At 52.7% G+C, this 21,329-nt stretch overlaps 2 protein-coding genes across 2 annotated transcripts in view; one reads left to right on the forward strand and one right to left on the reverse strand.

Moving 5' to 3' along the window:
• Positions 1–1,542: 1,542 nt before the first annotated feature.
• On the reverse strand, positions 1,543–12,823 carry SCNN1G (sodium channel epithelial 1 subunit gamma). The gene is made up of 13 exons (XM_066198101.1): positions 12,744–12,823; positions 12,225–12,549; positions 11,172–11,466; positions 10,530–10,723; positions 10,030–10,133; positions 9,336–9,499; positions 6,469–6,567; positions 5,168–5,285; positions 4,428–4,506; positions 4,292–4,349; positions 3,902–3,963; positions 3,631–3,706; positions 1,543–3,218 (listed from the first exon to the last, which is right to left on the reverse strand). Exons 1-13 carry the CDS (start codon positions 12,772–12,774, stop codon positions 2,829–2,831), a joined length of 1,995 nt encoding a protein of 664 aa, XP_066054198.1. The 5' UTR covers positions 12,775–12,823; the 3' UTR covers positions 1,543–2,828.
• A 531-nt stretch (positions 12,824–13,354) lies between these two features.
• The window catches only part of USP31 (ubiquitin specific peptidase 31), a 28,857-nt gene continuing 20,882 nt past the window's right edge, over positions 13,355–21,329 (forward strand). Inside the window, exon 1 of the mRNA XM_066197956.1 lies at positions 13,355–13,936. Within this exon, the coding sequence (XP_066054053.1) occupies positions 13,355–13,936 (582 nt within the window). The remainder of the gene's footprint in view (positions 13,937–21,329) is intronic.

The raw sequence follows: 21,329 nt of genomic DNA on the forward strand, positions 1-21,329 counted from the left end.
CTCATGATGAAGTAAACCGTTTCTGCAGCACCGTGGCTCTCTGCCTTCTGAGGATTATTCATATATGGAGAAAAGATGTTGCACCTGCCCCAAGAATAACTGCCAACAGCATCTGCGAAACACTTGTGCTTTTCCAAAGAATTTAAAACCAGGGTTCTCCCAAAAAAGCGCCTGTCAGGACACATATCCTGGGTTTTCAGACATTTCTGCTGCTGGCCCACTACAGGCTAGCAGCCTTGTTCTCCACCAAAGGACATTCCCCTTATTGGAACTGCAGTTCTTGGTATAAAGTCTTACCAGTCCCTACACCTCCTTTATTGCAGGGTTGGCACCACTCTATTTATTTTCCAAGGTTTTGTTTTGTTCTGGGGACCCATCCCAATCTGTGTCAGGTGCCAGTGCCTTCTGTGGCCCCAGAGCCAGGTGTGGGGGGGTTCCGTCCTGTTAGGGGGCCGATTGCATGATCAGAACTCACTGATTTAACTCAGCTTTGAGGGCTAGAGGGTTGTTGGGGGTGGGCAGAAGTGCTTGAGCAGCCTGAGGAGAAGAAGAAACCCAGGAGCAGCTCAGCAGTGACAAAGGAACAGTACCAGCATCAAACTGAGCTTGGGCAGTCTCTCCTTAGCCCTGCCTGCAGCAGATGTGAGCAAGTCCTGTGGAGAGCCGTGGTTTCAGGTGCTGCTGCACACACAGGTATAGATGTGGGATGGAAGTGCTGTGGCATGACTCACTTTGTGGTGTTTTCCTGCTTTCCCCAGGAGATGAGCCCCACAAAGTTCCCTGTAGGCTGTGCTCTGTGGGAACTGGGGGCAGCTGGCCTCTCTGCATTGGAAGGCAGGTCCTCAGTCAGGTGTAAGGAGCCAAACCAGCTCCTGTGCCAGCAGCACCAAGCTGGCAAGGAAGGACTTTGTGGTGAGGTGTCCCTTAGCTCGGGACTTTGTTGTTACTGCTGTCCCTGATGTAGTGGGGAGAGCTCATGCCTGTAACACTGAGGGGAGGGGGGTTGCCTGGGCTGCTCTGTTTTCCTCTAGGTCTGTTCTGCTGCCCATGGGGCAGAATTGTCACGAGTGTTGATGTTTGATGCTGTTAGAGGTGATGGGGATGAGCCATGGCTTGCCCAGAGCACCTCTCTCGGTGCTGGACAGGGGCTGGGGCAGATCTGCTTCTCACTTTTCCTGTGGCTTCCAAGGGACTGCCCAGGTGTGGAGCTGTGTGGGGACACCTGAAATTCCGGTGGTTTTGGTCCATTGCTGGTTAACATTGCTTTCTGATAGGCCTTTTCAGTTTCTGCTTGTATCCCATGTTCCTCCTGTCTGTTCCTGAGCTGGGTCCCACAAAACTCCCTGCTCCATCTTTGCTGGGAGGCCTGGGGCACCTGGCTGGGAGGCTTGGCCCTGCTGAGAACCTACAACCCCCCGGGGAGGCAGAGACAAGTTCCCTCAGCTCTCAGGATACCTGCAGGGAACTAACTCATACAGTGGTGATTTTAAAATGAAAAGGTCAAAGCAGTTACTCAAAAATATATCTTTATTTTTTTTTCAGTTTATCATCTATTTAAATAATTCAGTTAAAATAGGTTTTATTGCACATAAAAGAACCTTTCTGGATTCTCACTGTCCTCTATAAAATAAGCTCATAGAGAAAGGAGAAACTCCTCCACTCAGACACTCTTCACATGCTCTGCATCGCTCTGTCTCCACAGACCCCAGCAGCCAGCGTGGGGTGGGCTCTGCTCATCATCTCCACAGGTTGCTGGAGGCAGCACAGTGGGCGGTGGCACGGGGAGCTGGGTGCCCCAGCTCTCCCAGGAGCACTTGTGGCTGGGTGGGCACACACAGCAGCCCCTGGCCCAGGGGGGCAGTAGCACAGGAGGTAAAAGGTGGGTGCTGACACTGCTCTGTGGATGCGGGCAAGGTGGATGAGGTACAGGTGAGGCGAGACATCCTCCAGGCAGTGCCAGGGCAGGCAGGTGGGGAACTGGGTGGCTGCAGGAGGAAGTCCTTGCCCGAGATTGAGCAGGAAAAGAGCAGCCAGCTAACTCCCTGTGAGGCTTCTGGGAAGTCATTTAATGAGCTCCTTGGAAGTTATGTTTAAGGGTTGCCTGAGTGATGTGGAATAGAACAAGCTTGCAGAGGATGCACTCCATTACTGTGCTCCAAATTGGATTTCATGCCCTTTCAGATGATTCTTTGGGGATGACTCGGGCTTTCCTACCCCAGCTGTGTAGCAACTTGCTCTACAAGCACGTTTCTGGTTGTCCTGGCTTTTCATCTCACAAGAAAGAGCTCCTCAGGCCACCATTGGAATCAGGTTTCTATTGAGCTTTCAAGTGAGAGCTTTCCTTTAATGCTCTTTTGTGCTTTATCCAAGCCCCTGTCATGCCCTTCCTACACATGCCATCCTAGATTCCTGACAGCCTGGGGTTTTTCCCACAAGTCCAGCCACACAGCAGAGAGCAATTAGTGTTAATGCTCAATGTGGCATCAATCTGCTGCTGTGGAGCAATTCCTGCCCACATGCAATGGGGTGTGTGCAGCTGGTGGCTAATGCGTGCCTTTGCCTGGTGAGACATCCCAGCTTAGCACCACATCCTGCTCCAGCCATCTCCTGCCATCATTAACTGGAGAGCTGATGTTGCTCGAAGCTCCTGCTGTCTCTGAGTCCTCGGCTTTTGTGTCTGAGCTTTGCTCAGGGCAGCTCTGACTGCCAGTTCAATCCCTGAGTAAGGGTGTGACCTGACAGCCCTTCAGTGCTTGACTGGCTCTGTGCCTTTTGCCCCGGACATGTGGGTGCAGCACCCACCTCTCCGGGCAGGCGGGTGACGGGTGTCAGTGCTGGCCGAGCTCCAGCGTGTCGGGCAGCTGCTCTGTGAAGGCCGTCTCCAGACGCAAAGTGCTGTAGTTGGGCGGGGGAGTCCTGGGCAGGGGGCTGTCCTGGGGCAGCGGCAGGCGCAGGGCGGTGGTGAAGGTGGGCAGGTCCTCGTCGATGCAGGCGGGGTTGTCGTGGCCCTGCCTCTCGGGGTCGCAGGCCCGCGGGGCCTTGCCCGAGCCGCCTCGCTGCCGGTCCCGCCACCACTTCTTTGCCTTCTGCCACTGGCGCCGCAGCACGATGGACAGCGAGTCGATGAAGAACACCTCCACGATCTCGATGACACACACCACCGAGCAGCTCATCCAGAGCCCCAGCTGGCCCCCGAAGTTGGACAGAAGGATGACAAGCTGGAAGACCAGAGAGCACAAGGTTAGACTCTGCAATGGACATGTGTCCATGGTGCCGTTACAGCAGGCAGGGAGACCGAGCCGAGGCACCCAGGGCTTGCCCAGCACTCCCAAATGTAGTGGGCCCATCTCTGCTGTTGTTCTCTCTGGCTCTGCTGCAGAAGGAGCTTGGAGCTGAGCTTGCTGTGGGTAGCCTGCAGGCTGCCCCTGCACAAGGCTCGGGGCTGGACAGGTAGAGACGTGGCCCGAGATAAGGGCTGGAAAGGGCAGGACCGGCCCAGAGGTGCGTATCTGAGATCAGCTTCCTGCCCCTGCCTGTGTGGGATTGCTCCCCTGGGCAGGTGAAAGCTTCCAGCCTGCGTGGGAGGAAGTGCTGTGTCTCCTGGGAGTAGGGACCAGCATGCTCACTCACCGTGTTGGCAGGATTCTCCGAAATGAATCTCTCGTTCAGGTCCTTGTAAAACACCATGAGGCTGGCAAGGTCTGTCCTGGGGAAACAGGAGGCAGGCAGAGGGTTTAGTAAAACAATAACATGAAACATACTGAAAAACTATGCAAATAACCAGTTGGACCAGTAGGGCTGGGCTGCTCCAAGGGAGCTTTTTCCCCAATTGCCATCATTAGGGCTGCCCAGATCGTATCAGAGCTGGAGGTGCGAGGCAGGAACACACAGGGGGACTTACTTGTTCAGCTTCTTGTTGAGTTTTTGCCCTTTGTCCCAAGAGAGAACTCGGAGCATCCAGTCCTGGGGAACAGACAGAAAATGCAATTCTAGCTGCAAGTTCTTGTGCAGAGACCCTTGGGAAGGGACTTATGCTCCACACCTACCATGAGAACCAGAACTGAGTGTGTGAGAGGCTGAGCCCACGGGATCCCCCAAGACAAATTTCAGATTAATGGTGAACTCCTGGAGGGGGAGTTCCTGAGCTGGAAACTACAGACTAGTCTCTGGGAGCAGCATCACTGAATGCTACTGACTACCCTAGGGCCTCCTGCTTTTGTGCTGAGCCTCTGGGGTTACTCAATGCCTTGTGCTAGGCTGCTGTTCTGGTGCAGTGCAACTGGGAACTCACCTCTGACACGGTGGATGGCCACTGAGCAATGCTGGTGGTGAGCGCCCACTCCTTGAAGCTGCAGAGAGAGGCAGGATGTCACTTGTGAGCTCCGACTCCCACACACACTTTACCTCTGGCTGTGGCAAGGACTCACCTGCAGGCATCTTTGCAGATCTGCTGGCAGCCCAGCTGCTCCTTCACAAACTTTTCGTGCAGTCTGTAGTAGCAGTACACTGCAGGGGAGGAATAGGATGTGTGTGAGAAGCCAGACATAAAACCTGCTACTTGGGCTGGAGTGGGATATCTGGGGTATAGCTGGCCTTTGTGGCCATTGCCTACATGGTGGGGATAAAAAGATCTACCCTATAAATATTGCAAAAGACTCTTGAGAAGTGGGTGTCACTTGATATGGGCTTGGAAACTGCCACACCTGGTCAAGCCCTCCACTCGACTGTTATGTGGTGGGCACAGGTGACAAGCCACCAGGGGAAGTTTCACAAACCAGCCAGTGTGAGCAAGGGAGGCACTTCTGGCTCTGGGTGTGGGGGCTTAAGTGGGTTAAGGCAGATTTGCCTCATCCCAGCAGGCTGGGTGTGCAGCAGCTGTGACAGGGACACTGGGGTGCAGGGCGGGTACAGGGGGCTGTGTGACAGGGACACTGGGGCGCAGGGTGGGTACAGGGGGCTGTGTGACAGGGACACTGGGGCGCAGGGTGGGTACAGGGGGCTGTGTGACAGGGACACTGGGGTTCAGGGGGCTGTGTGACAGGGACATGGGGGATGCAAAGGGCTGTGTGACTGGCATGCTGGGGGTGCAGGGGCTGTGTGATGGGTTGGTGCTGCAGGGGACAGGACTGGCAGCTGAGTGCAGTGCCAGAAGTGTTCCAATACTAACTCCAGTTTGGGTTCTTCTTGTAGTTGCAGTACTCGGCCCCAGCGGGTAAGGGCTGTGCGTACTGGGCACAGCCACATGAGTCCACCATGGCCTTCTGGAAGCAGGAGTGCAGGCAGATCTGGGGAGAAAAAACAGAGCTGGGGGCTAAGAGGCAGCAACAAGTTCCAGGCTCCTGTGCACCTAAAAACGTCCTGCTGATTGACAACAGCAGTGGGATGGAACCCTGTTTCCCTGGGCCTTCAGGCTCTGCTGTGAGTGAATACAAACAGGTGGAAAGTACGGTGGAGGGTTGAGGCTCTACTGCAAAAAATAAGAATATAATCTTCCTGGAGGATTACATATATGGAGGTTTTATGAATGCCCCCACTTCCCCTATAGCCACCAAAAGCTTCAGTGTTGCAGCTGCTCTTTACAGAGTCAAGGAGAGGGTTTTAGGCCTGCCATGGCACGTGGCCCATGAATCATTAAGTAGGTGTGGGAAGTGACTCACAGCAGCAAACGTTCACAGCTTCCACCAAACCCTGCTGGTGCCTACTGGGAGAGGTGAAGCTGGGAGGATTAATAAGGCAGCAGAACTGTGGTTTGTGCTAAAACACTGGGACATGCAGGAACAGAACTTCTCTTTTAAATCCCAGTCAAGCCTTTTGGTCCCAGTCCCAGCCCTCCTGAACACTGAGTTTCGGTGAAGTACTGTTATTAAAAACCTGAGATAATGTCTGGGTGATCCTACCTGGCCCTACACTACAACAGATTTCCTATTTCCCATAAAACAGAAATTCAGCCTAGACCTGGGCTTTGCAGCAGGCAGCAGCTAATGTAAGTACAATTCTTCAGGTGGAGGGTGCCAGAACAACTGACACTCTCCAAGAGGACCCAATTACGGAAACCATGCAAAATTAGTGGAAACTTACTCTGTAAACAAACATCCTGCTATCTGGATACTGATTAGATGGTTTCTGTTATTCTTGGAGTCCTAAAGGTCACAATTTCTGGCTTCAAGGGTTACTAAGCTGCAACCTTTACTTGGCCAATATTTTCCAGTCCCACATTGCTTGAAAATTGCCTAATGAGCTCATGTTCTCTCTTTATCTGACAGGGTGCCTGAGGGAACTTCAAACAGCAACCACTTAGGAATAAAAGTTGGATTTTAAGAAGTGCCATTGTATTTTACATCAGTGGTAAAAGCAACAACCCTGTGCTCGGATTTCTCCCAGTCGTGGGTCCTGAACCACAGACTGTTATAAAGCTTTTTATGCAGGTAGCTTTCAAGCAATTGATAAACCCAAATGTAATAGCTTTACCTGGAGTGAGTAGCTCTTGTTATAGAGATTTTCCACGGGTATGTCAGCTCCTGTCTCTGTGCAGTCACTGTAGGGTTTGCTCAGCTTGCGAGACCGAGTCTGAGAAACAGAAAAGAACAAAACTTGTGTTTTTGGAGTTTGCAGAGAAATCAAAGGATTCAGTGACACGTTATCCCAGCTCTGAAACTGTAAGTGATAAGGCAGCTTTGAATAGAATGTTTACCTTTTGCTACCTAAAATGATTTGTCAATCCCTTGTCAAAACAAGGGTTTTTTTGTTTCTAATATCCATTTCCCAAAAAACTGTTCTGGTGGGATTCTCTGCTGTCTTCCTGGAAAACTTCTGCAGGAATGCAAGGTGGTGTAATCATAGCAGTGAGGATTTTTCAAAGCAGAGAAATCCATATGCATGTTCTCTCCTAGTCTTAGAGGCTGTGGGTCGTTTACTCTGAGTGTTTGTGTTCTGAGGGATGGGGTTGTTGGACGGGGGTTTTGGGTTATTTTCTGTGAGGATCCCCACCTGCCTGAGCTGTTGTTGCACTGGCTGCTCCTGTGCCATGGGTAAACAGCACTTGAAGCTCCACTAGAGCTCAACAGCACCTCTCTCAATCCACTTTAAATCAAATGTTTGTGTCTCCCTCAAACCTTTTTCCAGGTACTGCTTTGACCCTTCCTCTCAAATGCTAATGACTTTTCCTGTTCTCTGCCCAGAGCAAAGAGCTCTGACATGCCAAGGCTGTGCCTGCAAGCTCTGTGAAACCAGGGCTGAGAGCCCTCAAATTCCCGAAATCTGGTTCCAGCTGCATTGCCCACTTCCTGCAGACTCCCTTACCCCCCTCAGCCCCTGCTATCTTTCTGCAGTAATTATCCACTTTACAATAGAGTGGCCTGAAACCACAAGAAACATCCATTTAAGAATCCATTCACCTGTCCTTCTCTACAGAATTTAAAATTAGAATTAAGAATTCTGTACAAAGGATCAATTTAGCAGGAACTTGGAAAGGCTCGTAGCCCCTAAGGCACTGAATGCAGCTCCTGAGGCCACACCTGATAGGAGCATACCTCACCACTTTGTCTACAGCAAGACAAGGCTCTGGGCCAGTTCTGTGCAAGTCAGGGCTTTTACAGATGCTCAAATCTCTCTTTGGAGGGAAAGATGGGATTTTAGTTTTAGAGATGCATTACTTCTGAAAACTGACTGAAACCAGTTTTTAAATTCCACATACAATGTAGTGCCAAGACACTGCCTCAGTCTGCTCCTGGGGCTTCCAAGAGATGATCGAACCTTTGTATAGAATTATTTTGTTGCGGCTTATGCTCCTACAAAAGCTTACTTGTTCCTTCAGGTACTGAAATAATTTCCAAACTAAATATTTAATTAAAGCACTGTAACTCTGACCAAGCAATGCCTTGTTTGCATTCCAAACATCTTGGAATATTTTTGGAGGTGGGGGGCAGTCCTAGTACCCAGCAGAAGCACACGAGCAATAACCAGACACTGATGCTGTGTTCAGAGCCCAGCAAGCAGCACCGTGTGGGACACAGCTGCCGTGTCCTCTTTTGTGACCTTGCCTGTGGGCACAAGGGTTGACCTGGCACCTCGGTGCTGCAGCCCTGTCTTGACAATCCCGACCCCCCACCACTCAGCAGGCGCTCTGGAGTTGTCCTTTCCCTGCAGGACAGCGATCCTCAGCTTTTGTTCTGAGACCAGGAATTGTGTCCAGCTTCTATTTTGGCTGCCTCATTAGGATGCAATTGGATCCCTTCCTCATGACAAATCTTTTATCCACAGACATTAAGATGTGGCCAATCTTGTTTTTTGTACTACAGCAACAGTCCAAACCTGTTGTGCTAAGAACCTATTACATTAAATATTGAGACTCTGCCTTCCGTGACTGTCTCTGTACGGTGTGATGATGACAAAGAAAAGAGTCTTGTGAGACTTTGTGTCCTCACACCATGCCGGTTCCCAAACTTCTCAGTCGTGATTGACCAAGGAGTTGCTGCCACAGTTTTCCACACAGCTGGAAGACAGTTAACTATTTGCATTTTGTAAAACATCAGTCCTCTTTTAATGTCTTTTCTAATGCAGGGCTTATCACGATGGGCACACCCAGATAAGCAGGATGGCTGATGCTCCCGACCAGACCACCAGAAAGAAAGGCAGCGCTGAAGTGCTCACTTAACAGCCCATCCAGATGAAAGGGGACCTGGCAAAGCTTTCGCTGCTGTGCCGAAACCCCTTGGGCCAAATGCCTGCTCTGAACTACACCAAATGGGGAAAGGAGGAGCTGCAGCTCTCCTGGCCTTTGCTCACAGCTGGCAAGAGCAAAGCCACTGCCCACGAGGGTGTTTTTACTGCTGGGGTAGACAGAAAACCAGCAAAATGAGACTTACATTCGCAAAACAGTTCAAGGGGTTGTGCTGCCACCATCCCTAAGGACCCGACCCCAACGTGGGACCCGAAGCTCCAGCTCTGGCTCCTCTGCCCCAGAACCCTCGTGGGATGAAACTCCCTGCTCATTGCTAAAGCCAAACGAGGCACTTGACAACACATTTCTGTGGTTGTGGATTTTGCTGTGAAAACAAAACCAAAAATCCCCTGGAAAGCCAAGGGGTGGAAGAAAAGGGAGAACAAACAATATCCCAGGCCGGTTTGGTTTATAGAGACCTGATTTTCCCACAGCCTCTTTTGTTCAGAAAAGTGCTATCACAGGATTTCCCCCAGGGCACTTCAGCCGCTGAGCTGGGAGGTATTTAAAGGCCTTCGAGTTGCTGGGTCTCTGAAATCACCCCATCAGTTCCTATCTACAGCTGTACCAAGGCAAAGGTGCACCTGAAAAGAACAAAAAAATTGTTGCCACTCACAAAGTGCATCCCTATGGAGGTGGCCGCTGCAGTCTCAATTTCCGTGCCAATGTCTTCAATGAAGGGATACTCGTTTTGGTCGTGGACGATGATCTTGGCTCCTGAGGATGTCACCAGGAAGGGGTTGTAGTCTGCCTCGTCGATGTACAGAACAACCTGCAATCCTGAACCACACAGACAAGGCAGCAAGTTACACCAGGAGCCAGAGATACGTTTTCTAGTCAAGGAGGGCAGCACAGTTCATTTCATGTTATCTGGCCTTAAGTAGAACTGTAACAGCCAAGCACAGCCTCTGCCCAACCAGACCACAGCACCTGCAGCCAGTAACATCCCTTGGTGGTACTGACTACAACAAACAAATAACATCTGCTGAGAACATCGCTGGAACTCACTTAAAAAGTTATATAACTGGGCAGCAGTAATTTCAGCTGGAAAACATTAGTGATGCAATGATATTATCTGTATTCTCAGGCAAGAGTTTGCACTAGTTCAAACAGGCATTTCCCCAATCAGCCTGTACATCTACAGCCAACACATCGCTCACGCTCCAGCAGGATCCAGTTTGCTGAACCACTTGTTATCAAACAGTTCCTCTGCAAACCAACAGGGAACACCACACATGTGCACAGTGCCCTGGAACACCCCACGTGTGCACAGACCCCTGGAACACCGCAGGTGTGCAGTGCCTGCTCACCGTACTCGCTGCCACCCGTGGAGGTGCTCAGGATGGTCCCGTTGTCGCCGCTGTTGAAGGTGTAGCAGTTGCCGTGGAGGGGGTGATGGAAACGAGTGAAGTGCCTGGAAAAAAAAACGAGTATCATGACATTGTTCCCTGTAGTTCTGTCTGGGAGAAAGGCAGCACATCTGGCTGCCTTTTGGCTTTGACAGAGACAGATCAGGACTGCATGGGGGGGTTTATTACTTCTTTTCAAGAAGTTTGTTTTGCTGAAAGATGTGGGTCTCTTTCTGAGTAACCTGAAACTACATGGCAGTATGATCTAGTTTAATATATCAGGAGATGGAAACTCGAGGAAGTTTTAATGTGGGAATGGGGGTTAATAGCATGGGGGAGGCAGATTCACAGAACTAGCAGTGGCTCCTGCTGGAATTCAGCAAATACCAAATATTCCATTCCTACATATTATGGGCTTGGAAATAAGCTGTTAAGGTGGCAGGAATTTTCTGTGCACTGACCTTTTGTCACAAGACAGGCCATCAAAGAAACATGTCAGTAGAAGGTCATCAGCAGAATAACTCAATTTTTCTTTAGTTTCCAGGGGAATTTGTGCCATGATGTTCATGTAATGCAGCTTGTACCACTCCTGGATAGCGTTAACACCCGAACTGAATGTGTACAGGGCACACTCACTGCTGTTGTTCGCGTCACACTGGCAAGCACAAGAGGGAAAAAGCATTTCAGATGGACTGAAATCATGGATTCTACAAGGCAGGTGTAAATTAAGGATTGTACAAGGTACATCTGATAGTGTTTCTCTTCCACAGAAATAACCGTGTATGAAGTTACAGTGGGCATCAAAGACCTTTTATGCAGGGCTAAGTGATAGGACCAAATATTTCAGGACCAAAAAAAAGGTCACAGATGACACTGACTCTATTTGGGAAGACTTCAGGAAAGTACTTCTCTTCCAGAGAGCTGGAGGTGAACCTGCAGCAGCCATGGGGGCTTGGGCAGAAGAGCAGACAGGGTGCTCTTCACCACTGTGCACCGAAAAGCCACCTGAGCAGGCAATAAAACCTGCCCGAGGGACAGTGACCCCAACACAGCCCTCTGCTACCCCACAGGGAACTCGCTGGCCAGGGCACAGTGACACTCACCAGCTGAAAGCCAATGATGTCATTGGAATCGCCCGAGTTCACGATGGACGAGTCCTTGTGAAAGACGCTTCCCTCTATTTTCCTCTTCTGCCCGCTGTGCAGGTCAGTTGCTGTCCTGGAGAAGTCCTCAACCTTCAGCAGAGGGATGTGCTGGAAGAAGTCACTCCCTGTGCTGTTCCAGTCATCCACTGACCGGCGCACCTTGGACTTGCCCTCAGAAAATCCATAGAAAGTTTCCAAAGCCTTTTTTGTCTCTTTGTCCAATTCAGATAAATATTCTTTCATGGCACTGTACCTGCATGGAAGAGAACATGACCGTGACATCCCATCCCACCTCACGGCTCAGGTGCAGTGCTGTGCCTGCTGCACGTGGATGCCATGGCTTGGGACAGAATTCCCCGTGGAGGTCTCACTGCAGTTTCTCACATCAGTGAGGGCAGACAGTTATATCCATGGGGAGATCTTGGAGCAAGGACTTCGGGAAGCAGAGCAGACTGAACTAGAGAGAAAATTCTCCCAGGACTCTCAAGCTCCTTATGTTAAGAAGTCTGAGGAGGCAGAGTATGTGGAAATAAGACTTCATCTGTGAAGAGTAATCAAAGACCTGGGATCCCTGTGGGGTGGGAATCTGGCAGTAGAACAGAGAGCAATGTAAAGCACGATTTGACAGGAGAAAAAGTATTGTTGATGGATCATGTCAAAATCTCCCATAAGGAAAGAAAGAAGCAAAAGAGGAGTGACAGACATCCCCTTTCCATCCCTTAGGAGATGATGTTGTTTGTAATCCTGGAACTTTGGTCTTGGGAAGAAGGGAATTTGAAGAGAACCAAAGAGCGGACAGGGACTGTCTAGTGCAGAAAGCAGCATGAACCTAGCCGAGGTCAGCAGGCAGCAGTGAGGGGTGAGAGTGTAAACCACACGGCACAGAGCGGGATGTGGCACAGGGAAAACCCACGGTTGGGAAAGTGCTGACCAGCAGCACCGGGACCAGCTCGGGAAGGAGCCTGGCGCTGTGCTGACCTGCCCGCCTCCCGCCAGCTCCCAGAGCCTTACTTGTAGGGGTTGATGTTGCAGATGGTGACGGCAGGGAACGGCAGCTTCTGGAACTGGACGGTGACGGAGACCGAGGCGCTGTAGTAGTTCATGAGGAGCTCCGCGCACTGCCAGAGGATGAGCCCCACGGCGCTGAGGGTCAGCAGGATCCAGAGCAGGCGGCGCAGGCGGCCGCGGGACACCACGATGCGGCGGCAGCCGTGCGTGTTGGTGTTGAGGCAGTACCAGCGCATCAGCTCGCTCAGCGTGGGCGCCTGCGGGCCCCGCACCGGCAGCGTCCGCTTCAGCCGCGCCGTGATCTTCTTACCGGGAGCCCTGGGGGCCGCTGCGGGCGAACCGGGCACTGAGGGGGCGGCTGGGGGATCGGCGCCCGCCCCCCGCCCGGTGCCCCGCCACGCCGCGACCGCAGGGTCCTGTCCCGCCCGCCCCCCGGAGCCGTCACCCGGCATCCCACCCCTTTCCCGGTGTTTGTTCCCCGGAACGGCCGTCCCGGGGGGAATCGCGCTCGCCGCGCCTCACCTCGGCCACCCTCCGGGCCCGGCGGCGCCATGGTCCGCTCCCCGTCCCGGCGCCGCAGCCGATGGGGCGGCGGGCGGCCGCCCCGGTACCTACCCCCGCTACCGCCCCGCCCCGAACCGCCCCGCCCCGCCCGCCCCGCCCTCCCCGCTCCACGGCCGCGCAGCGCCGCCCCACGGCGGCGACCGGGGCTGCGCGGGGTGCCCGCAGTAACGGGCCCGAGCGGGGCGGGCCCGGCCGGGCGGGTCCCGAGAGCGCGGCCGGAGCCCCCGGTGTGGGGCGCGGGCCCCGAGGGGCGGGGCCGGGGGTGGGACCAGAGCCGGACCGGGGGCGGGGCGTGGGCGGGGCCGGCCCCCGCCCTCCCGTGCCCGCCCCACGCCCGCACCCAAGATGGCGGCGCTGCGGCAGCGTCTGCCCGTCGCCAAGGTGGCGGCGCGGTCACGTGGAGGCGCGTCCCGCCCCGCCCGGTGCATGGCGGCGCCGTGAGGCGGCGGAGCCGCGGCCCGACCCGGCCCGGCGGGATGCGGCGGCCGCCGGGCTGAGCTCAGGGCCGAGCGCCGGGCGGGCTGAGCGGGCCGAGCGCCGGGCGGGGATGCGCGCTGCGCCGAGCCGCCATGTCGCGGGTGAGCGGCCCCGGGCCGGCCGGCAGCGCCAAGGAGAAGCGCTCCTTCAGCAAGCGGCTTTTCCGCGGGCGGGCGGCGGGCGGCGGCGCGGGCTCGGCCCCGACCGGCACCCCGGCCCCAGCGCCGTCCGGGCGGTCGCTCGGCGGGTTCATGAGCCGCGTGCTGAAGACCCTCTCCACGCTCTCGCACTACAGCAGCGAGCCCGAGCCCCGCGGCGCGCTCGCCCCGCGCCTGCCCCCGCCGCAGGCGACGGGCGGCCTGGGCAGCTGCTTCCCGCCGGGCCCGCCGCGCAGCCCCGAGCCCCCGCCGCGCCCCGCAGGCAGCTCCGAGGCCGTGCCCGGCGTGGCGGGGCTGCGCAACCACGGCAACACCTGCTTCATGAACGCCATCCTGCAGTGCCTCAGCAACACCGAGCTCTTCGCCGAGTTCCTGGCGCTGGAGCAGTTCCGCGGCGGGCCGCCCCCCGCCGACGGGCCGCCGCCCGCGCCCGGCGAGGTCACGGAGCAGCTGGCGCAGCTGGTGCGGGCGCTCTGGACGCTCGAGTACACCCCGCAGCACAGCCGCGACTTCAAGGTGAGCGGGGCCTCGTCCCGTCGAGGCGGGAGGAGCGGGCACAAGGCCGCCGGGAGCAGCCCCGGGGGGCCGGTGCCCGCCGTGCGGGGGTGCCGGGGCTCGGGGCTCAGCTGGTGGTGTGTGGTTCACAACAGGGCCAAACGTGACACAACGTGTCACCACCACACGGGCACCGCAGGCTGCCCCGGTCACCTGCCGTGGTGGATATCTTGCCGCTGGTCCGAGCACCCACGCGGTGGGAAGAACCCTCTGGTCGTGCCAGCAGCTCTGGAGTGCTGTTTCTGCCCCCAGCATCCTCCCAGAGCAGCAGGCCCTGGTCAAGTGACAGCCTTGGGCACCCATGGCATCGCCCTGGGCATGGGACAGGTGCTGCCACTGCTCTTTGCTCAGTGTCTGATGCTGGCTGACAGCTCTGGATGGTTTTTATGGGTGAAAATACCCATTTTACTGTTTTATTCCTCTACTGTGCTACCATTAGGGAAGTTTCAGCTAACTGTTGTTGGGGAGTTGTGAGCGTGCATGGAAGGAGGCTGTTGAAAGCTGTGCCTCGTGGTCTGCTAAACAAGAGCTTGTGAGTCTGGACTGATTTGGGGAGTGTGTTTCAGGAGTACCTGCTCGAACTCGCTCGTGTTTGGCCCCACGATGTTCTCCTGCCGCAGCCCCTGCCCTGCCCAGGCCTTGTGCCTGCCCTAGGAGCTGTTGGAGCAGAGGGCTTGGTCCTTGTGCTGCGACCCTGCCATGACTTTTGGATGAAATCGGGCACGGCTGTTTTAGAAGTGCTCTTGCCTCTTGGAATAGAGAGAAGTATTATTCCTGGTACAGAAGACTCTCTGGCCGTGTGAGAGAATCAGAGGGTGGGTGGTAGCTTCCGCACTGTGAACTTTGAGGAAATTTTAGGAGAATTTTTCTTGCAGAGTGACTTGCAGAGGAGATGTTCAAATGCATGAAAACGCAGCGAGAGCATCATTGACACAGTCTTGGACTCTCTGCCTGCAGTTCAGCTGGGGTGCACAGCAGGTAGACACTGTGTCCCCGAGTCAGCTCTCCCTTGGTGCCTGCTGGAAGGTGGGATGTCCTAGAGGGTCCTCTGAGGTGGCAGGGACCTTTGGCACCCTCAGTCATTTGGATGGATGCGTGGCCAGCACCTCTTCCCTTTGCTTCTCCTGTGTCTTTTGAGGCAGCTGTCCCACGGCTATGCCAGGGTATTCCCTGGAGAGCCCTGGCTGTTTGCCTTCGAGGGAAGGCGCCTGCCTGCTCTCAGGACGCCTGCCACAAGGACCACGTGTGGCTCTGCTCTTTTCGGGGGGGGGGTGTTTATGGGGCTTGGAAAGCCGATCCCTTGATGAGTCTGGTCTTGGCAGCACTGTGGGGCACTCGCTGTGACCTGTCAGAGCTCTGAGGTGGGGTGGCAGGAAAAGGAATTGTGGATTTCTCCTGAGTAATAGCAGGAAAAAAGGTTGTGAAAGCAGGATTGTCTTCTGACAGTGGAACTGATAGAAGGAGGACTAGCTCTCTTTCTAGGCCAGCCTCTGCTGTTCACGCAGGCTGTGGGAGCAGGGCTGGGATACAAGTGACAGCAGGGGAAGAGCATCAGGGCCAGGGATTAAATCAAGGCCATGTTCCGTGGGTGGTGATAGTAGAACTTTGCTGTTTCCAGGCATTGCTGATGGTAAGCGAGTGATGTTCTGCTTGTGGATGGAGCTGGAGCCCATCCATCTCCTACCTGACAGGTCCCTGGGGGTTTTAAGAAGCCTCTTGCTGGAGGGAATCTGGTCCCAGTTGATCCAGTTCAGCACTGCACAGTGCCAGCAGCCTGCTGAGGACTGTCGTTGTGTCAAGTGCTGTTCCCTTATAGAGGTCAATTACTTCTAATATGAAATTAATGTTTGTAAAGACAGTTAAGTTGCCTGAACCTGCTATTAAATTCAGTTCTTAATTAAACTTTTTCCCAGCAGCAGATTTGCACCGTTCATTTGCAAATGTAAACAAGGGGCTTAGTTTGGAGAAAGGCAAAGATTGGTGTTTCCATTCTGGAAACTGCTGCTTCTCCCCAAAACAAAGAAAACATCCCCCCAGCCTGTTATGCTTAGAGGGTGTAACATTCCTGATCTGCTTTGATGTAATTGTTTTTATGGGTATAAAGTGTTTTTGCAGAGTAATTTTGGGCTTTCCCTCCAACAGTAATAGCCACTGACAGCAATTCTGATTTGATAGGCAAAAGGCTCTTTATTCAGCATGCTTTCAAATCCGTGTGTTGGGGTTTTTTTGCTATTTTTCCTGTTCTGGCACTAAATATAACTGGGGAAGGGCACTTCCTAAATACCTCTCTGCAGGTGCTAAGTGTATTTTTGGATAAAGGTTAATACTTATTATCTTGCTCATGCATATATCTGTAGGCTTCTCTCTTGGAAGGGAGGAAATTATTTTCAAGGGAGCGAATCTTAAAGTCCATGTGATCGGGGCCTTTGAAGGAATGATTTTTGGAATGCTTTTTACCCTCAGCTGGTTTTCCATGGTAGTGTAGAGGAAAGTAGTAGAGATAGTGTAGGTTTCCTTGGTAGAAACCGAGGAAAATGCAGTTCAAACAACTGGTTTGTGATAAATGGTTCAGCTTGTGGTGGTGGCAGATTGAGGGGAGAGCCTGGCAGAGAGGGGAGGTCAGGAGTGCTGACAGAACAGGGGGTGTAGGAGGCTGAGGTAGGAAAAGGTTCTAAGGACTGGACTGAGAGGTGGAGGCAGAAGGCTTTGCTTCCTGGGTTGGGAGCCTGGGGAACAGAATGGGAGTACCATGGCAGAGTTGGTAGTTCCTGGGTTTCTCTGCTGAGGATGACTCTCCCATCGATCCTGTGCTCCTTTGCTGTTTGCTTTAACAGTCCTTCTCTTCCGATTGCTCAGGGGGTTTTGTTTTCCTGCCCAAACAAAGCTGCTGCTTTCATAACAGGGGCCAATATTGCAGCTTGTGCTTCCTCTTTCCCCCTTGTGATGGTGTGACAATGGTGACAAACATCTATTGTATAAGCAGGGCTTTGGGCTTGTTTTTTTGCAGGGAGCTGTCCGTCCTGCCTGCAAAGTTCCTGGGAGTGTCAGACAGGGAGGACAGAGCACCCTTTGTACTGGGAGTAGGTCTGCAACACTCGGGGGTGATAGTGGGGGTCATCAGCGAGAAGGATTTTGGTTTAAACTAATTGGGCTTGAAAAATTATGTTCTTATGTAAATCCTCTGCCTTCTGTGAAGTGTGGGTCTTCTGTGAATGATGAGGATCTTTCTGTTTTGAGACTTTCTTTGAGGCTCTAAGGCAGTTGTACATTGAAGCGTGCCAATGTCTAACGAGACCCTTGCATGCCGGAGCTGGGATTGCATTTCTTGTCCTACAAGAAGATAGCCTTGGCTGTGACCTGCAGCATGGTCAGCGAATACAGCACAGTCACCATAACTCATTTGGGTTGGATTGTCAGAATTGGATCTAAACCCAAAATGAATATCCCTGTTCGTAGAGCAGGGGTTATCGTGCCAGGTTAAAAGTTCTGCTTCCTTATTTATTTATTTATTTATTTATTTTTAAACTTACGTTTGGTGTGAGATTTCTAAGTAGCTGCTTGAAACTTGTTTCAAGGTGTTTTGGGAATGCATTTTGTGCAAATACCTCACTTTGGGACAATCAATCTGCCAGCTGTGTTGGGCACTTCTTTGGGGGTTAATCACTAACTCCTGGGTTATAAAGGAACCCCTGGCGGAGCTGACACGGTCAGATCTTTCCTGCCGTTGAAGGTGCAGTGAGAGCAGTTCTCAGCGGGGCTGCTGGGGCAACGTGGGTGTCAGGAGCCTTGGTCCTGCTCACGGAGCTGTCAGCCCCAGGCCCTTCTGCTCACCAGAGCCCCTGTGCCGTGCTAATGGGGCCAGTGATGTGTCAGATGTGATCTCCTGGATTGTATGTCATTGTCTTGCTCTCTGCCTTGCCCAGGATCACTCATTGTATTCTGCATAGGGTCAAGTGCTTATTCCTAAATATTTCCATAGAGAGGAAACTGTCCTCCCTCTGCACAGAGGGATGGAAGAAAGGGACATGAAAGAATAAATGTGAGACCCTTCACTCTTCCCTCCTGGTCCCTTGGCTCTTGGTTCCTGGTGCTTCACTTTCTGTGTTGGTCTAAAGAGGCTTTGAGTGGGTTAGGTAATATGTGATGTTGAGGTGTTTGTTGAAGTTCAGTCCAGGTGCTTCATCATACTGAGGAGGCTTGTCCTAAGACTGTTTTGGGAATTGGAGTTAACACCCTTTCCTTGAAACAAAAAGCAAGTTACAAATTTTCAACATTTTTGTGATGGTTCTCGACATCACGGAAGTGCAGTTCACTGGGGTCACAAAGGTCTGGCAGTCTTGCCATGTTACGCCCTTTTTTTTTTTAATGTTCATTATCAATAAGGTTATTGCTTTTTTTAGTTTGTTTTGCTTATTTTCTTGCCTATTTTTCCTTACAGTTGCTTTACTCACTTTCTGCACACATACTCCTAAACCCCCTGGGAAGGGTTTCCTGCAGCAGGTCTGGTTGCCTTAAGGCAGCCGTCTGACTTACCTGTGAAATCCAAATGCTTTCTGGGGATTTCTGTTTCAAACTTTGATCTGAGCGAGTGCAGCACAAGGCTGCGGAGTTGAGGCTGAGCTGCAGAGTCCATAGGTTGGATGTGGTTTGCTGAGGGGTTCTGCTAGAGGGGGCAGCAGAAATGTGATGTGGGTGCTCCTCTCCAGAGCAGAGGGTTGGGCGAGGCAGGAGAAGAGACCCCAGTGTGGAGCAGCTCTGCTGCTCCTCTGCCCCATGGCCTCTGGGAGGCTGGAAGGATAAATGTACATCATGGCCAAAATGTGTTTTCTGTCTTCTGAGCTTCCAGGTTCTTATTTCCATGCTGTTGTGCAAAATGACATGTGGAGAAAGTGTGAGAACTGTGTCGTGCCTGGCAGCCCGTGGAAGCAGTTCCCAGGCAGCTTAATTGGATCTGTGTTGCTCTGTGCTTTGTACGTGGCCACACTTGATTGGAGTGAAACCATTCTTCCTGCCATTTGAGCAAAGCATTGCTTAATGACCTTGTTTGCATATGATTGTGTCACTGAAGTGAATGTTTGTTATAAAGTGCAAGGGAAGGCTTCTCAGAGTGGTCATGATGGGATCCCCCCATCTCAGCTTCTGTGTCCACCTTGGGACCAGGAGCAAAGCCTGGAGAAAGCAGGAGAGGTGCAGGTGTGCAGCTGGAGCACAAGCTCCTTGGGCTACCGAGCCCAGCTTTCACATCCATCCTCTGTGCCAGCATTTACTGTCAGTCCTTTACTGAACTACTTCACGTTTGTGGCATTCTCCTGCCCCTCAATCCCTTATTCCTTTCAGTCCCACCAGTTGCTCCACTAGTGTAGCAGGAAAATAAGTTCTTGGTGAAAATATGGGATTTCTGCTCTTCATAAGGGTGAATTCTCCTGGCAGCAAGAGCTGCCCTCCAGGGAAGGGCTTGGAAAGGAGTGTGCCATCTGGGAAGTGCAGCACCCACAGCCCACCTCTGTGTGTGCACGCATGGCAGCCCTGGAGAGCATCATCTGGACAAACTTCACTCTCTCCTTGTGTGTTGAAGGAAGGTGGTTAATGAGGATTAACAGGCTTCAGCCTGAAGGATGAGAGTAGCTGCTGGCATGAGAGCTGTGAGGCAGGGCTGGTGTGGTGATGCTTCTTGTCTGGGCTTGTTAAACGTGGTGGAGAATCCCTCTGGTGCTGCTGTGCTGCTCCCTGTAGTGCTCCTCTTGCCTTTGCTTCCTGAAATATTCTCATGAGGGCTGTGCTTATTGCCCTCTGCATTGCACAGGGCAGGGCTGTGTGGGGACATGGGCTGCCCTGGGAGCTGCCATGTCCTGTGGGGTGCTGCTTGCAGAGCCCTGGTGCCTCTGGATGCCCACAGGGCAAGGGAGGAGTGTTTTGTCCTGCCCTGGTTGCTGTGACAGACCTCCTGTCATCAAAGCTCGCTTTTCCCTGCCTGGTGCCTGTGGTAAGTCCACAGTGATTTCTTCTGCCTCTGCTCTCTTGCTGAGCCCTGGGGCCTGAACCACGCTGCTGGCTGGGTATGGTCTCCCCAGGAAAGAGCATCTTCAGAGAGGGGTAAGTGCTGTGTGAGAACAGAGAGGGTAATTCAGGTCTTACTCAAACGCAAAACTGTGGTTGTGGGCTTAAAAAAGAGAAATAACGTGGTTGAGCGTAACTCACTGTTCAACAGAAGATAGAGAATAGCCTTTCTCTCTTGTGCATGTGTATCATTGGGTCAGGTCTCTAATGAGCTGACTTTATCTGTTCACGTGCAAAATCCTTCCACAGTTGCTTCCTAGCAGGGCCACACTGGAAAATAGCAGACTGGCATTTTTCCACTGGTTGTCTTTGTGATCTGGAGCAATAATAGCAGCAAAGAAGAGGCCAGTAGTTCAGCTCTGTTTCGATCTATTTATTGCATCTCTTTAGAGCAGTAGATGAATTATTATTAAACTTTCAGTGGCCTGGTAAAAAATGGTAATATGTCTTTGCTGTAAATCTGCTTTATGGGCAGGCATGGACTGATATGGTTGCAGGGTGCTTGCATTAGGGGTACATAAGTGGGATTGATAGGAAATTCTGATTTTCCCCCTTATCTCTGTGGATGGAGCCACTTCATTCAGGGTGTCTGTGTACCAGTGCATGCATGTCTGGTGGAATGGAGGATCCACCCACCTCCTGCCAAGCTCACAAGGACTGAGCTGAGGAGAGGGCTGGAGGTGCTGTGCATCTTGGAAGGTGGTGGGAGGCAGTGTCAGAGTCCATGCCCACTCCTGGTGCCCCATGGCTGAAACAGCTGCACCAGAATTGTTCTGGAGTCATTCTTAATACCCCGCAGTGCTGGACAGAAGCTGGTCAGATGTGCCAACTCTGCTTACAGGAGAGCCAGATTAGGGGCAGAGGATTAATGGCTCTTGGGGGTTGGTAAATGTGGTGGTTTTCATGTGTTTTTAAAGCATTTGCTTCCTAACTCTATCTGAATCCAGTTACAGTTGCTGTTGTGTTACTGCAGGAACAGGGAAATGATGTGTTTGTTGTCTTAAGTGATGAGCAAAAGAGGAGTGAAAGTTTAGGGTTATGGCAAGGGCGAGAAACCTTCTGCTGGGCTGGAAAAGTAGGCTTGGAAAGTAGATATGGAGAGGTGTTGGGTGGCCAGTGCTGTGATGAGGTTCTTGTTCCTTTGTCTACTTTGCCTGTCAAATGTTCCTGGAGCTGTTCAGGAATGGACAGTCTGGTTGCTGAGGGCCTGCAGTCCCCCATCCATGGCACAGGACCCCCCATGCTGTTCTGCCTGCTGCCCTCAGCCCACCAGGAAGTTTGCCTGGGGACAGGGAGT

This window comes from Chamaea fasciata, unplaced genomic scaffold (assembly GCF_029207755.1).
Source record: "Chamaea fasciata isolate MVZ Bird 193981 ecotype frontalis unplaced genomic scaffold, bChaFas1.0.hap1 SCAF_16, whole genome shotgun sequence".
Taxonomy (NCBI): domain Eukaryota; kingdom Metazoa; phylum Chordata; class Aves; order Passeriformes; family Sylviidae; genus Chamaea; species Chamaea fasciata.